Consider the following 16680-nt stretch of genomic DNA (forward strand, 5'->3'; position numbering starts at 1 on the left):
GAACCCCTTACGCTTAGGACATTCCATGCATGGGGTGATAGACTTTTTCTTTCTTTATTCCATTTTGTCCATCATCTAATAAAAGGTAACTCTTGCGCTTTGATATACTGTACATAAAAATAAAGCTGTAACCCTCTTATTTCCAGTCAAATCAATCATTCTGGGAAGAATCAAGGTCAGTTTGTTCTCCAAACTCACAAATAAAAAATTACCCTAAAAAAATAATAATAATAGGACTTTCACATAGATTCTGCATGGACATTTTTTGCTTTATTACAAGTCCCCAAAACAATTTTTTTTAGCAAATTTAACTTCAGAGTAAAACAAACATTGGTTCAGGATCAGCTTCAGTTTTAACTGGGGGTCATTTTTCCCCCAGGCGTTCTTTCAGAAAAATAGGCCCTAAGCGTAAGGGGTTTTAAGTAACAGATTGTGTAAATCAATTATATTCACTTAAAACTTTCACACTTTGGAGGTAATTGAACTTTTATGTCAATTTGTTATTTGGGACAGCTTTAAAAAGTTATATTCATAATACTATACAACATCTATTTAAGTAAGCCTAAAATTCAAACTAATAAATGAGATCACCTATAATCTGACCAGGAACAATTTATGTCACAGTTCTAAAGGTAATTGATCAGAGGTCAAGGGTCAAGTCGATCCATCCAGTAGCTGTCGAAGTGCCCTCTCTATGTTGATCCTGTGTCCCAGTCTGGTGACTCCCAGCTCCACATAGTCGTCTTTGGTCAGTGCGGGCAGATGGGAGCCTTCAATCTCATGGTCTTGGAAGCGCTGACGGTGTTCAGCAAGCCCAACACTCTCCAGCCAATCACCCACATCATATTTATTCCACAAGTTGAGGGGGCGTTGCCTCCATGGGCGGAGGGCCAACAGGGGGCCACTAAGGACAGGGGAGGGACAGGGAGAGGCATGTGGCGAGGGTGAAGGAGAGCGGGAGCGGGTCCTCGCACTGGCACTCCTCATAACAAAACGAACTTCCTTTGGTTCTGAAGGCAGACTAAGGCTGGATGACTTCAGGATTGTGAGGCCCCGGCCTGAGCTGAGATCTGGCCTCTCTGGACAGGTAGTGGGGGACGTGGCAAGTCCAATGGCTCTTTCTGCAGGCGAAGGAGAGGGCGAGGGGCTTCGGCGGGTGACAGGATAACGACTGCCAGGCCGAACTGTGTAACTAGTACCAAATCCTCGCTGGGAAATGGTGTGAAGTTCGCCAAGGCTGGAAAACAACCTGTAACAAATCAAAGATTATCCAATATTATTGTCCATCATATTAGAGTTGGGAGCATAGCATGCAAATTAATTATTTCACAACAGGAACAAAACAACATTAGCTTGGACTAAAGTCAAACATTACAAAAATGAAAACTCAACTGTTTACATTTCAGGTATGGCAGGTACAGTTCGTGTGAAAAGGATGGTAAACAGATCAGTAAGTGCCTGTGGTGTTAAGTAATTCAGGGGTGTTGTTATTTTTAGTAGTTAGTATTGTGCGCTGGAGATGTTAACTCATAGTAATTGTTAGCTAGGGCAATATTATAAGAAAATTACTAAGATTTAAAACCTACTTTTTGACTGTCCACTCATCTGGAACAAAACAATGGTAACACTGTGAATATGGTTTACAATTATGATGCATACAAATGTAACATAGTAAGTTTCTACTTGTGTGAATTTTAACTGTGGGGGTTAGTCTAATTATTTTTTCTTGTTTATTAGGAAAAAAATTGAGTTAAATGTTCTACCTGGCACCTCCCACAGGTGACCTTCTTCCAGGGTCCAGAGGACTAGGTTCCTCTCCCAAAGAATGACTGTCCTTGTTCAGAAGCTGCAAACGATTGGCCAGGTCCAAGCCTGAACCTGCTCTTCCACTTAACTCCAGAGCTGACACAGAACGGCTTGTTAGATCTACAGCTGACCCAGAGCCCTGGCCTCCCAGTGCAGCCGGTCGAATCCCTTCATCTGGACTGAAGCCCCTTCGTTCATCCATTCTGTCATCGACCCCTCCCCACAGCTTGGACCTCCTTTGAAACAGGTAGCGAGGCTGCCTCCCAGCGCCCCCAGTGGGCGATGAGCACAGGGGAGAGGATGGCGAGGATGAAGTTAAGGGGAGCAACTCACTGTCTGACGACTGTTTCAGTAGTGGATCCCGCAGAGAAGAGCGCCCCCTACCAATAGGGGAGCGAAGGCGGGGTTTAAATCCTGAGGGGGAGGTGGTAGTGGAGGAAGTGTGAGTCGCTGGAGGTGATGATGGAGACGCGGGAGAAGTTGGTGAGGCTAAAGTGATGGATGGTGGCAGTGAGCTGGGGGATGACAAATCCTGAAGATGTTCTTCACCACTCTCTTCATCTCCTCGTCTCCCCAAAGAGTCAGGACCTGCCTCTCCAGCCCCTCCTTCACCCCCCCGCCGAGGCACAAGGGACAGTGAGGATGCAGGTGGAGGTGCGGTCAAATTGGAAAAGCCAGGGGGTGGTGATACAAGGCCGATTCGCCGAAGCTCTTCTCTTGTCTCTTCATCACTGGATGACAGAAGAGCAGGCGGTAGAGTCACTGTGTATGCCCCGCCCTCCTCCTCAGAGCTGCCCACTGTGAGGCTCCTACGTCTTTCAATCAACGCAGTGTGACTCTCATTGGCCAGTGTTGCCAAAGGGGAGGGTCTCCAGCGCTCTGGGGACGGGGCAGCTGGAGAAGTAACACCTCCCTCTGTTTCTGGGCGCTCAACCTGTCCATCAGGGAAAAGGGGTGGGGTTATGCGTTTATGCCTTAGTTCAGGACTGGTTTGAGGGGTTGCCCGCTTCGTTCTCTGCTCCGGGCTCGTCTGAGGAGTGGTGCGTTTGGAACGTGGTTCAGGGCTGCCCTGTGGCGTGCTGATAGGGGTGCGTTTATGTCGGCCCTCTGGGCTGGCAGCCGGGGTGGGTATGGGGGTTGTGCAGGCAGAGGCATGTTTGCTTCTTGGTTCAGGACTTGGTGTGCGGGCAGTTAAGGCTCGTTCTCGAGCAGCAAGAGCTAGGGCTAGTGGAGAAGAGGGATCTAAATAGGATAAAAATAAGTTCAGAATTATTCATACGTTACAAAATATTTCTCTTCATGTGATTGTTAAGTGTGACATCATCACAGCTTGTTTAGGTCAAAATGTTCTTCCAGATGAATTAAAGACATATCATGGACGGAAAGTTTCACTGGATTCAGTTCATTTGATTGAAAGTTAAATGGATTGCACACAATTTTTTTTAGACATAGAATGTCTGAAAATGATCTCTAGAGGAATACTTGTTTGGTTTTACATTTGAAAACAGCATTTTATAAGGCCATGGAGCAGGTTCAAATCAGCCAGTCAGTCATAGTAATGAAGCGGGAAGTAAAGAATGTACAGTTATGACATCATCACTTAACATTCCGTTACTACATAAAAGACATTTCTTTGTGTCCAACTGACCCAGAGGTTTCCCTGTAAGAGGGTGGAGGAAAGTGTGGGGTGTTGGAGAGGGTGACAGGACAGGCGCTGGAGGAGGAAGCTCGCCGAGGTCATCCATTGAATGGCTCTGAGTCAGAAGAAGGGGCGGCTGGTTATCTGATCCTGCCCCTTCCACAGACAGGAAAAGGGACGACCTCCGGCCTTGGACTCGGGCGCGCTCAGAGAGGACCTGCTGCTGATACAACTCAGCCCTGCTGGGACTGCCGCTCCCTTCCTGTTTGCCATCATGATCTTTGATCCCAAGACCTGAATGAAAACAATAATGTTATAACTTGAAACATTTCATTCAGTAAATATGATGCTTATTGCTTTAGTTAATCTGTAATGTAATAAAAGTGGCAAAATTATTTTAACCTTGTTCCTCAACAGGAAGTTGCTTTAACAAAGGTGACTTCCTTCTCTGGGGTTTGGTGGGGGGGGCTTGCTGTCCTACGTTAGCATAAGGGTTCTCTATCGGTCGTCCACGGCGGCGTTGCAGTGGTGAAAGTCCAAGAACTGGACTAGTGCTGTGTAGGGACAGCGTGGAGGTGTGTGTCGCGGTGTGGAGGGTGTGAGTGGCTGTGTGTGTGGCTGTGTGAGTGGCTGAGTGAGTGGCTGAGTGCGTGGCATGGGAACCAGCAGTGTGCCCCTCTGAGTGCAGCTGTGGCGTGTCCTGCAGAATGATCATGGACCTGGCCTTCCTCTGCCGCTCTGCATGCACGTGGCTTCTCGCGGGTGAGTCACAAAGCTCTGGAAGTCTTGGTTCAGTCCCTGGTTTAAAGCTGGACCGAGCTAGCCCTTCCCCTCGAGCTGGAGGAGGAGGTGGAAGAAAGGATGGAGGTGGCCCAGACTCGAGGATGTACAGCGAGGACATCGAGGAGGCGGAGGGTGGGGGCGGGGGGGCGGTCTGAGGAGGAGGCGGTATGAAGCTGTCTGTTAAAGACGAGCTTCGCGGAAAACGGCTCTCATTGATTAAAGCAGTTATACGGTCATCCTCAGGAGTACCTGTGGAAATATGAACAACAAAAAAGTAACAATGAAGAACAAAATAATCAAACTATTTTGCACTGCATTTGTGTATTACCAAAGCTCTTGGTTCTGGACATTCCTCTTGGTAAAGGCATGGTGCTCTTCTCTGGGGGAGAGGGAGGAACCAAACCCTGACGTTCAAATAATGACTGAAAGAGAAGAGCAATCAACATAAGGAATTATGTTTTTGACTTGTAAAAATCAGGGTAAATATCCAGTAGTAATAGGCCTTACATTTATCTCAGCCTGAGTGATTCTGCGACTGGTTGGTCTCTGTTTCACTGTAGCTGCCCTAAAATCATCTGATGGCCGGGACCTGAGGACAACGTCTTGAGAACCTCCTGCTAACATCTCATCCAGTTTCTCTGAACAAAAATAATGGAAGTATTAAAAGCACCGCTATAAATAACAGACAAATATCACAGACTGGCACCACAAGAATTATCACATTTTGACAAATAGCGTCAAAACAAAAAAAGGATTGTTTATTTTACTGTCCCTGTAGAGAAACGTATGCTCAGCATCTGACCAATCCTTCAATACCGCTGAGGCATCTCCTCAAGAGCAGTGGTCACTGCAGTGCAGCGCTCGGGGACCGAGCCAGATCTTTGTGCTAGGCTTGGTCAGAACTACTGCAGCTGGAGGATTTTTACCTATTGTACAAGAAAAGACCAGTGCGACAGATCTAGGAAGCGAGTGTGATCTTGTTGTGGACAATACATGTTTTGCGGTCAGACTCTCACTTTGCTCAATGTTTGCGTTTCGGGTGAATGATGAACAATGTGTGAGAACAAGGACTGGACCACTTGGACTGCATGGCGGAGAACACTGAAAACACCATGAAACATGCATCTGTGTGTGTGTGTGCGTGTGCGTGTGCGTGTGTGTTTCTGTGTTTCTTTAGGAGGGCACAATACACAGACATAGATACACCACACATAAAAACACATATAACTATGTCTACACCAGAACCTTGTGACTCACCGTAGCGGCGCCTCCTGGCTGCAGAAAGAACAAGGGTCAGAGCATACAGTTTAACTTTATTAAATTAAGTAAAACTGCCATACCTAAAAGATTGAATAAACCTTGTCTTTCAGGTAATTTCAGAATTTACTTTTACAATATACATGAATGATTAGTGACTGGTAAGTGTAGTGAAACAAGTGTGTTTGTTTTACCAATCTCCTCTAGGTCAGCAGTCATGGACTTAGATCTGAGTGTCAATGAAGTGCTGGGGGCCCTTTTAGGAGGAGGCGGAGCTACAACACACCATGACAACAACTTAGTTGTTTTGATGAAGAAAATAAAAAATAGCACAATTCAGTATACAAGGGATTTTTATGTGCACCTTTCTTTCTGATTAGGGTGGATTCAGATTTTCGGGAAACAGAGACAACCTTCATCAGCAGACGGCTTCCTCCCTGACGGATGAGAGAAACCACTTGCCGATGGCCCACTTTTACCACATCAGTACCATTTACCTGCACACACAAAGCATATTATTATTTTGTTTATTAGAGAATACAACATTATTCTTTGAATAATCATTACCTCTATTAAAAAATCTCCAGTCCTAAGGCCTGACCTCCAAGCCACCCCTCCTTGATCCACAGACTCTAAATACTGCAGAGCAGGGAATGCTGGGGTAGGTGCAAATTCTTCAATAGGTGTTTCAGCTGAAAGATTATTTTTATTTATTTATTTCAGCAACTTTTAAATATAATATAAAATGCTTGGATTTGTTCTATATTTGGTGAGGACTAAACTACTAAGGCAACATTACCTTTAGCTCCTCGGAGGACAAAGCCAAATCCCTCACTTTCTCTCTTTTGTAACACTGCTGTTTTTTCTTCAATCACGTAGTCACTATTATATAGAAGAAAAAGTTCCAGTTTTGAGGAGTTTGTTTGGAATCATATCGTTGTATATTATATTTTAGTGTTTACCTGTAGGAGTTGTAGTTGTCATAAGAGCCTACAGTGTAATGTCTGAACAGTCTTTTAGTCCGGTCCTCTCTTGTCTCTGAAATCAATGACAAACAAAATCAGGGAGTTGCAGTTGTATAATCTATTGTTTTGTAGTAATGCACATCTGTGTGGCATTTTATTTGTAGAATTAATAAATAAAATATAGTTGTCAAATAGATTTTAATTTACCTAGTCGGGCATCATATTGTCTCATTTGCACTTCTTCCACACAGTCAGCTGGAAACCAGCCAGTGCGTCCTTTAACAGTGCCTTCCCAAAATCCTCCTTCACCAATGGAAAGCACTGAAAGTCCACAAAAATACTATTATATAATAAGGCACAAGCACTTAATTACACTTTCTTTCTTTAAGATTGTTCTTTGAGTTAAATTTGACATGTGTTTGTAAAATTGAATGCTATCATCTAGATGCAGAGCACAGTATCTAGACTGTCTGACCTTTGACCCGTTCTCCTCGGTGCAGTTGGATTTCTCCTGTTCCTTGAGGGACATGAGAGCGTGTGGCGATGAAAGTGCGCCCCGGCACAGCACTGTACAGACGCCTCTTCCTCATTTGGGGGGTCAGAGGAGGGGAAGAGGGAGGGCTTGTCTCAGCATGTCCTCCTCCACTTGGGCTTCATAAAAGAGGATATATTTACACTTTTATATGCTTATCGTAAGGCCCCATTAGTAATGTTGGTTATTTACCTGGGTCTGCGTGTGTGGCGTCTGAGTGAGTGAGTGTGGGCATCATGAAGCATCTCCAGACTCTGCAGAGAGGGTCCTGGTGAAGAGGCGGGGCTTTCCAGAGCGTTGTCACTCACTGAGCGGATCAGAGAGCGAGGAGATGAAAGCCCGTTCCCAGCTGAGGCTCTGAGCCAACCAACTCGACGGCGCTTAGTGTAAGAAGGAGATTCTCTAAAGGGGACTACTTGGACACAAAGACATGTAAAATCAGTCAAAAATATGTGATCAAATCATTTTGGGATGGTGGGACTTTTATATTTACTCACCAACATCTGAAGTTTTATGGATTTTGATAATTTCAGCCAAATCAAAGTTACCAGCAATGATTGCCACCTTCAAATAATTGTATTATAGAAATTACTACATTTACTCAGATTAAAAACCCCAAAAAAATCAAAATCAGGTCTGCTTTACCTGAAATGCTGTCTGGTTATTGTAGTTTTTAACATCTTTATTGGCTCCCCTGAAGAGAAGGACTCTGGCACAACTGTCCTGCAAAGCCAGAATGATATCGTTCTAAGTCTAATGTGGGAGCAGGAAGTCTTATTTTTAAGACTTAGAATAAAAGTTGAGAAGATTGCATGTCCAATATTCTGACCTTAAGTTCTATAAGAGTTCTTTATATTCAGTTAATAACATTTGGATTTTTACCTGGTTGTACAGAGCACAGAGGTGCAGTGCAGTATTTCCTGATGCATTCTGGGAGCCCATGTCAGCGCCGTAAAATAGCAGGTGCTCCAAGTGCTGCACGTTACCATAGCGACATGCCTGTATTCACACACAGACACCCACATAAGCAGAAAAAAAATCGTAATTGTTAAATTCAAGTTATTAGTCATTATATCATTTATATGTACGTTCTTGTCACCTGGTGAATTTCCTGCCACCCATTTTCATCCGTTATCCCTAAAATCATGAAAGAAGGGGTTCATTGTAAATAAATGTTGATTATTGTATATTTTGTGCCGTTACTCATCTTTGCGTGGTTGTGGGTCACACATAAACCTTGACCGCTAATGGCCAATGGCCTTACCTAAGGTGGCATGGTCTTGTAACAGCAGCTCGCAGCAGTAGGGGGCTCCTCCCACCATGGCAGAGTGGTACAGAGGAGTAAGTCCTCTGCTGTCTTTGTAGTCCGGGGATGCTCCCAGGTCCAGCAAAGTCTAAAGGAACACAGTAAGGTAACATTTCATTTCTGGTTTGGAGAAAACAAGTCAGTGGTGCAATCAGGCATCCAGGTCAAATTATTACAGAAAATCATATTAGAAAAAGAGTCTGTAATGAATGCTTCAAGACTCATGATGTTCCTACCTCCAAACGTCACTGTAAGATTGGTGTAGTTTGGTGAAGTGCTGTCTCTTTTACCCTCTTAAGAACTCTTTAAGACCAAAATGTCTTTTGGAAATGTTTAGCAAACTTTAAAAGAACTTCAACATGACTTGGTCTTTCTGGAGCTTCTGGAGTGACCTTGTGCACTTAAACCTCTGTTGTAGAAAAAGATTCAGTTGTAGTCCCTCTGCTGATAATTATTTTCTCCCTTTTGTCTGAAATCTTGCAGGGAGAACCTAATCATGTTTATTTCAGCGGGGAACTGATTTCCCTTCCAGATTAGAATTATAGCCTTGACAGTCCTCACTGAAACATTCTGAATGTGTAACTGGCCTTTTTGCACCTTTATTCATGAGTTAAATGCTTGTTCCGTGCATTATTTTTATGTGTGGATTACAGGTTGTTACCAATGTGACATGTCCAATAACATTTTCAGCCTCTGTAAAGTAATTCTACCTTGTCAAAAGTGAACAATGTTGATGCAATAGATAATGTTCTTACAGTAAGAGAAGCACTGTTCCTGCAGAGGACGGCTCGATGCAATGCCGTGATGCCATCTCTGGTTCTAAAGTCCAAATGAGCCCCTCCACTTCGAAGAACTTTTATAAGATCACAACTCTCTTCCAATTGGACAGCCAAAGTCAATGGACACTCTGTGCCAAACAAATTGATATAATCATAATTTATGAATTGTCGCTCTTAAGATGAAAATTATTTATATAAATTACCTCCGCTGTCAGAGTCATGGAAATTGGGATCAAGGCCTTTTTCCAACCATTTGCACACCTTCTCCACATTCTTCTGGTGCACATGTTCCATAAACCTTTTTAGATTGGCCTGAAAAGTGATTGATTCATTATAAGACAGTTTTATATATACATATTTTCAAATGCAATTAAATCACAATTTGAGACCATAATTGGTCTGGTTTCCTTTACCTTGGTGTGCAGCTTTGCAAGCTGTTTGTCATCAACATAGCTCTGAGTATAAATTCTTCTCTTATAGCGAAACTATAAAAAAGCAAATAGTTTAATAGCAACATTGACCAGCACTAGCTGGAGTTGCAGACACATGATATGATCAGGGCTGTACCTCCAGGTATGGGATGGGAGTGATGGGAGGCAGAGGATAATCCTTCAGCAGCCTCTCTTCATCCAGAAACTTTCCTGCTCGGCCGTTGAACGCCGGCTGGAAGAGACCATAGTTCAAAACATCCGACAGAGACTGAGTCAAGGTCACCAGAACCCTCTGCTTACTGGTCCATACGGGCAACTCTGGGTCCAACCGCAAACATTTCTGAGAGACAAAGACAGGAAACATACATAGATGGACAGGGAGGATAAACACAGACAGACCCAAACAAGTGGCGTTCTTTAACGTTCATGTTTTTATACTGTTTAAGCTTGAGAGAGAGAGAGAGTGGATGCCCCATGTTGTTTCACTGATAGACATGCTTCCCGTTGAGTATGCTGAGAATGTTTAAATGATTTTAACTTTCTAGGCCCCTGTGCGACCCCAGTACCTCCAGATGAACCTGGAAAAAACACAGTGCTGTGGTGTAGGCCTCTGAGCAGGACGTGTGTTACCGTCTGCTGCAGATCCGGGATGCCAATGCGGACAACAATGCTGTTTCCGGGGGGACTATCCTCCCCGTCGTCATCCCTGGCAACAGCAGAGCCTGTTGGGTTGCCGTTAGTAACCGCCTGTTGCCGCGGGCGATCATGTTTGGTGTCAGCAGCCGGACTCAGAGGCATGTGGCTGAAACATACATAAACACATTCACAGTAAACAGACTGCAACCAATTCATAGTTTTAACAATAGATTCAAAAGCTTAAAGAAGTGCACAGAAAGTCTTTTTAAAACACATTTATACATACCGTATTTTCCGGACTATAAGTTGCACTTTTTTTCATAGTTTTGGCCGGGGTGTTACTCCGGAGCAACTTATATGTGATATTATTTGTTATTTTCACACTTGCAACCACATTTCATACTCCAGTGCAACTTATATATGTTTTTTCTTCTTCTCTATTATCTACGACCATGACATACAGCTAACCTCCACTCCTCTCTCTAACATACTGGAGTGCAACTTTCGTCATGATTATTTGCATTCAAAAAGCCACTTTATTTTTGCGTCATCGGCCGTATTAATCATCACTGTGTCTAATTGCTAGTTGATTACGTTTCAATCCAATAAAGCGATCATAATACAAGTCAAAACTTAATGACTGCTTGCGTTACAGCTGAGGATAAAAGAACGAGGATGATGAGCCGTGAGTTGTCATAGAAACTGCAGCAGCGGGGAATCCTGTGCTAACCTCACTGTGTCAGCCTGTGTGTGCATGTGTGTGTGTGTGTGCGTGTGTGTTAAAAAAGCACTGATCTACATGCTCACTGTTACCATGGAAACACAGCTGAACAATTTGGTACGGACCCGCTTAAAACTACCACTGCACACAACATACCTGCTGAGTACCGTAGCAGGTAACACACGCAGTGCTTCAATGTGCTGCGGGGCCAAAGTGGGCACAGCTCGTCTTGAGTCGAGGCCGGAGCCGGGGGCTGAGGTACTGGATGATAAGAGCCTCTCAAATGTTTGGGGGGATCAGTGCTGCTGTTCTGTTCAGCTGGAGAGGGGGCTGGGACTAAAGGAGGCTGCGTCGTTCATCAGGGATTGTTCAAATAACGTTTAGTTTCTTCACACCCTACAGTGCAATAATAGGTAGTGTATCCTCAAAGTTAAATGCTTACCAGGATTTTACTTTTAAAATGTTCCGTCATCAGAATGTTCAGAATTATGTAATAGACGCAACCGAAAGCTAAATGAAGAAGACACATTTCTATGGTTAATGGGCATCGGATTGAAGTCTTTATAACTAAAAATAAGCAGCACGTTTGATTTTCCAGAGGAGAAATGGCAAAACATTTGTATTTTCTAGTCTCAAAATATGTAATATATCTGTAAATAAAGCGTTTTGCTTTAATCAAAACATTTTATGTGTCTATCATAATCTTCTAGCAAACGTAAAATGTTGTATTGTTTTTTTATATATTTTTTTTGGTTATCCTCATTCCTCCATTATGATCACGTTATGTTCCACTTCAGTTTTGCCCCTTTATGCTGCCATTCGGAATTTAAAATGTCTTTGTTTACAAACTTTTAAGGGGACTATTGTAAGACAACTTACTATTCACTTACTATTCATCTTGGTGAGAATTTCCAGACCAGCTGGACTTAAAATGAATAAGAGCAATTTATAAGGAAAAACTCCAGAATGATTGGAATATGCAGTGTATTCATGCTCACAAAGGTGACTCAGTCTTGTTCAGACAAACAACACATGCTTTATACAATCTGGTTCAACTGGGCCTTTCAGAATGTATGAGGCAAATGTATATTTGTATAGTGTTTTAATGCAATAAAACAGATTTAGTGATTATTATAATGAACAGTTTTCAAATCTGGTCAGTTTTTGTTGTTGTCGATTAGATTAACCTTCAGAATGAAGCCAAAAACTAAACTAGCTCCATGACAGCTGCTCAAATACGAAGGGATGTATGTTGTGTGCAGATGTAGTTAGAACTTGTCACAAAGTTTACAGACAATTACAGATTCAAAGGCAAATCCTTTTTGCTGGAACAGGATTGAATGTACCTGTTCTATAACTGATATTGGAAAATCATTTTTCATCCCTAAAACCGACCAAACATGCACCCACACTAGACTGCCACACAATGTTCCAGTTGATAACACAAAGCTTCCTCTGTACATTAGAACACAAAACAAACTGTTATGATTGCCAAGATCAATTACCTGAATGATATACAGTCCAGACAATATCCTCCCACGCTCCATGTTTAGGAATGTTACACTGTCATTATAACTTTCAATCACTCATCGTCATGTAACCAACAGCAAAGTTCTGTTGATGACTGCAAACCAGCTCGACTGGATAAGCAAGTCACACAAAGTAATCAGTAGTCCTGCAAGGACGGAAGTCTTTTTTATCATCTTTGTTTTTTTTGGGTCATTTTTGGCACTACAGACTGCTTTGGATGATGCCAGTTTCACACATCTTGAAGCATCTCTACTCTTAGTAATCACAGCACATTTAGTCTCGTCTCAGATAATGTCTGCATATATAAAATGGCCCTTCAGTTAATTTTCATTGAGCGCAAAGGGAGCTGGTCCCTGCAGTTGTTTTCTCTGCAGAGTAGTTGTTATGTAATGTCTCCACAGGCTTGAATTCAGGTGAATTGTTCAGGACATTGTCTGATGTAGGCACAATGCTCCCATCCAAATACTAAATGATACTTCTTATTGTACTTTCTGCACAATAGGAAGGCAGGAGCCTTCCTGAGTAGCTGGTCTCAGACAAAGCCTGCATCCTCTCAAACAGCACAGACTTTTCTCACTAATGGCGATGATGGAAGCTAATCGAATGGCATTTTGCTTGCCACTAAAAAGAGATTCCATTTATAGCACAGATAAGCACATACACATACCATTGTCTTATAGTAAAACATGTATGGAGAGTATTTGTCTTAATAGAGCCACATTTGCCTGTTGCATAATTCAGGCAGACTTCTAATGCGTCTTGATTGCGAGAGTTCTGGTTGTGTTACCAGCTGACAATAATCACACTGCCTGTCAGTTGGCAAAAAAGAAAAACCAGCTTCACATCCTCAAGTGTTATTCCTGGCACAGTGTGAGAAAACAGTGCGATAAATTTTTGAAGGAAAGAAAATATGCTAATTCTTAATTTCTATACAATACTTGAAAAGCTTCTTTTTCTTTCTTTTTTTCAATAGGAAAGGACTTACCTATCTTCAGCAATCCCATGAAACTTTTCCAACTGGTGTTTTAATGATCTTGTATGCTTCACCGTGGAGCTTGAATGGCCTTTAGGTGCGATGTTGGCCCAGACTTTGGTTGAAACTTTGGTTTTGACACGAGGAGGACATCTGGATCTTGCAGCAGGAGAGGAGCAGAACACTGGTGTTTTTCACATTTGTAAAGTCTAGAGATGTAAACGTGTGACTTGGTTCTGGTGTGGTCGTCCAGTGGTCAAATGAGGGGTCTCAGAGTTTGAGATTGTGGAAACTGCCCTGCCCATCCTGTAGAAAGGGAAGGGTGAGAGGAGGGACAGTGGGAGGTGGGTGGAAGTCAGAAGGACGATGTGAAGGGGGAGAAGAGGAGAAGCAACAAATACCAGTGAATTTTGGTGCAGAGATGACAAATCAGGATTCATGCAGTTAAATTGCAGAATTAGGTCAACCCCAATTATGAGATGTCTAGACAGTTTCCCTTTTTATAAAAAATATAATATGCAACGGAACGAGCAAATCAGACAGTGAAAATGCATAGGGTTCAAACTGGGACACTCTATTCTTTGATTCTATGAAGAAAAATGGGCAGTTATTGTTTACTTAAAAAGATAATGTACTCAATTTTATTTTAAAAATCCATGTCATTCGCAAAAACAAAATAAACCCAAACTAAGCAGAATGCGTCTATATAATCTCTTATTGTCCCAAGATGAACTGAGATAAAGCCTCCCATTATCGTCCTGACTAGTCGCCATATTTAATGAAAGGTTGAAGCACTATTGAATACTAACATATTGTGGTCTGCTAATAACCAACTGGTAAACTTTGTTGGTCTATTATTCACTGCTCGTCAGTATGTTGGTTACCAGATGGTCGCCTACTTAAAGAGACCGGCAGAGTATCCAGGTGGTGTGTGTGGGTCTACAAACACAATTGTTTCCATAGAAACTCTGATTGTAGGACATATTGATTTTTTTTCTTTTTGACATAGAACCTCCTACTTCCTGTTGCTAACGCTTCCTGTTTCCTGTCTGGGTTGCCAAGGAAATGGATGTTTGGCAGGAAAAATCTGAGAAGCTGAACATTACCGATAACAAACACAATGGAGACACAAGCACGTCCTGAGCTCTCAAAAGGCATTCCTATATTTAGATGATGTCCCACTTGGACACGAGGATAAAGTTTCATTAGTTTAACTTTTTACTTCATACATGCAGTATCAGGTCAATACAAATGAAGACAACATTCAGATTTAGGTGGTCTCCACACCCAGGAAAACATTGTCACTTCATAACATTCATGATGTATAAATAAATAAATAAATGTTCAAAAAGGAGTGGATGAAAAAAATAAAAATGGATTAAAACTATCATTGCAAGTCCTTGAACATGACAAAGTTTGAGTTTGTGTGAGGTGAAGAGATGCACACACTGCGTGTTAGTTTGAGTGTTATAACGGTACAATGAAGCATTTAAGATCATCCGAGCATGTTTGTATGCTAATGCAGGATGTAAGTGGCATCCCTCTGGACCTGATATAGTCTCGTCAGGACTTTCTGTCAGCATATAACCAGTGCAATAGAGTGATCGTATGTAATTAGCAGTGCATAATAGTTTTCCAATTGTGATCAGATTTCCACTGATAGTTGACTGAGGTGTGAATAGAACCGATGCACTGTGTGTGTGTTCTGATAATGTAGCTCCAGTGGCCATTACCATGGAAACCGATGGCAGAAGCCGTTCTCGGACACACATTTTTCTTGTCAAGTTTCTCACTTCACTGAGAATCTAAAATCTAAGAGGAATCAACTGCCTTCACTCTGCCTTTTCCGGCATCATGAGAGTGTTCAACCTTTTCATACATAATTCACTTTAAAGTCTGTATATTGGAATGCTAATGAGACCCAAACTACATATAATTACCTGAAAAGGGAAGACAAGGAAGAATCAAGCTGAGAATCACAAACCAGAACCTTCAAAAAGATTCACTTCCTGTTTTTGAAGTGTTGGGCTTTCTGAAGGATGACAGATTATCATTTCAGATAGAAAGTCTGAGGCTGCAGCCTACACACTTACATAACACACAGAGGATGGTAAAGTGCTGCTGAAGGGAAACTGAAACAGGAAATAACGCCAACCCGGGAAGAGAGGAAAAGCAGGAGGGGGCAGACAAGGAAGAGAGGTGAAGACATTAGGAAGAAACTGGCAGATATGAGAAGAAAAGGACAGTGATTACTTTGGGGTCAATACAGATGGGATCAAGTAAGAGGACTCAAGATAACATTGTCAAAGTTACAGTCAGACACATAAACCCAGATGCACGCATGTAGGTCCTTTTCTAACACCTATACAGTATACAGGCAGAATAGACTGAAAACTGCAGAGACTCACCCAGAAGATCAGCGACTCCTCTCCATTATTAGGCGAAGCAAAAGATGATTGAGTTAGGAGGAAAGAGAAGGGGTGAAAACGAGAGAGATGACTTGATGGAGAGGGGGAGAAGAAACAGAAGAGGTGTATCTGCAGACAGAGGGAATGAGCGACAGAGGATGAGTGGAAGGCTGCTTGGTTCAGCCCACACACTGTAGCATGACACACACTGCTCTGTGTGTGTGCGTGTGCACAACAAAATGCGCACGTAGTCTCCCACTCCAATGCGTGGGTTAGAAAACACACCTCTCTCTCTCGATGGCTTCCAGAGAGAGGGGTAAGCAGCAGCGTGGGAGTGGAGGAGCGGCCGACGTCTCCATGGCAACCATGCACTAGCAAAAGTCACTACCATCATCAATGACAGGGCAGAGCCTGCTGTGCACATGTGACTTTCAGAGCAATCCAGTAGATCATATGTCCCAGGGACAGAGGGAGTGACACTGTAGTCTGCACATGTTTTCCACCTGTCAGCAGGTTCCATAAGTTTTCAAGTTCCATAATTCCTTCAACAATTTATTAAATGCTCTTGGGGCAGTTACACCTCCAATTTATGATTTGAAATTACAACATCTTGATTCAATTAAAATTAATTACACAACCCTAATTAAGCTACATTTGAAACATTTACAGAAATGTCCACATTTTCCTCTGTCATGTAAAATCTACATTCATCCTACCAATTGCCATGTTACTTTTCCTCTGCACCTATTAAATAATGTGAACAAATGCATTAAATGTTTTTACATATTTATTAAAAACTATAAAATCGAATTACATTTGTACATCATCGCACTACAAAAAACCTCCATGATATGACTTAATACTTTTAGCAATGAAACAACCAGAAAAGAAAGTGTCAAAGTTGTTTTTAAATT

General features: G+C 42.4%; 1 protein-coding gene across 5 annotated transcripts in view; it reads right to left on the reverse strand.

The window, feature by feature from the left end:
* shank3b (SH3 and multiple ankyrin repeat domains 3b) overlaps positions 1–16001 on the reverse strand; it is an 18319-nt gene extending 2318 nt beyond the window's left edge. The window contains exons 1-28 of one of the 5 annotated variants that reach the window (XM_072453895.1): positions 15767–16001; positions 13371–13664; positions 10129–10300; positions 9799–9838; positions 9635–9730; positions 9481–9552; positions 9271–9379; positions 9044–9195; positions 8247–8376; positions 8082–8119; positions 7865–7981; positions 7628–7705; positions 7480–7546; positions 7175–7397; positions 6926–7101; positions 6658–6771; positions 6448–6523; positions 6285–6367; positions 6053–6177; positions 5850–5982; positions 5680–5760; positions 5486–5503; positions 4736–4866; positions 4557–4650; positions 3848–4477; positions 3455–3739; positions 1764–3048; positions 1–1249 (exon numbers count right to left, since the gene is read on the reverse strand). The exon at positions 1–1249 is cut by the window's left edge and continues 2318 nt beyond it. In XM_072453895.1, the coding sequence (XP_072309996.1) occupies positions 655–1249; positions 1764–3048; positions 3455–3739; positions 3848–4477; positions 4557–4650; positions 4736–4866; positions 5486–5503; positions 5680–5760; positions 5850–5982; positions 6053–6177; positions 6285–6367; positions 6448–6523; positions 6658–6771; positions 6926–7101; positions 7175–7397; positions 7480–7546; positions 7628–7705; positions 7865–7981; positions 8082–8119; positions 8247–8376; positions 9044–9195; positions 9271–9379; positions 9481–9552; positions 9635–9730; positions 9799–9838; positions 10129–10265 (5085 nt within the window). In that variant the 5' untranslated portion in view covers positions 10266–10300; positions 13371–13664; positions 15767–16001 and the 3' untranslated portion in view covers positions 1–654. Of the gene's footprint in view, positions 1250–1763; positions 3049–3454; positions 3740–3847; positions 4478–4556; positions 4651–4735; positions 4867–5485; positions 5504–5679; positions 5761–5849; positions 5983–6052; positions 6178–6284; positions 6368–6447; positions 6524–6657; positions 6772–6925; positions 7102–7174; positions 7398–7479; positions 7547–7627; positions 7706–7864; positions 7982–8081; positions 8120–8246; positions 8377–9043; positions 9196–9270; positions 9380–9480; positions 9553–9634; positions 9839–10128; positions 10301–13370; positions 13665–15766 lie in introns of all 5 variants that reach the window. The other 4 variants (XM_072453892.1, XM_072453896.1, XM_072453893.1 and 1 more) reach the window with 4 other exon arrangements.
* Positions 16002–16680: the final 679 nt, after the last annotated feature.

Source organism: Eucyclogobius newberryi, unplaced genomic scaffold (assembly GCF_026437365.1).
Source record: "Eucyclogobius newberryi isolate DKJ021-1_F unplaced genomic scaffold, fEucNew1.0.hap1 SCAF_2, whole genome shotgun sequence".
Lineage (NCBI taxonomy): Eukaryota > Metazoa > Chordata > Actinopteri > Gobiiformes > Gobiidae > Eucyclogobius > Eucyclogobius newberryi.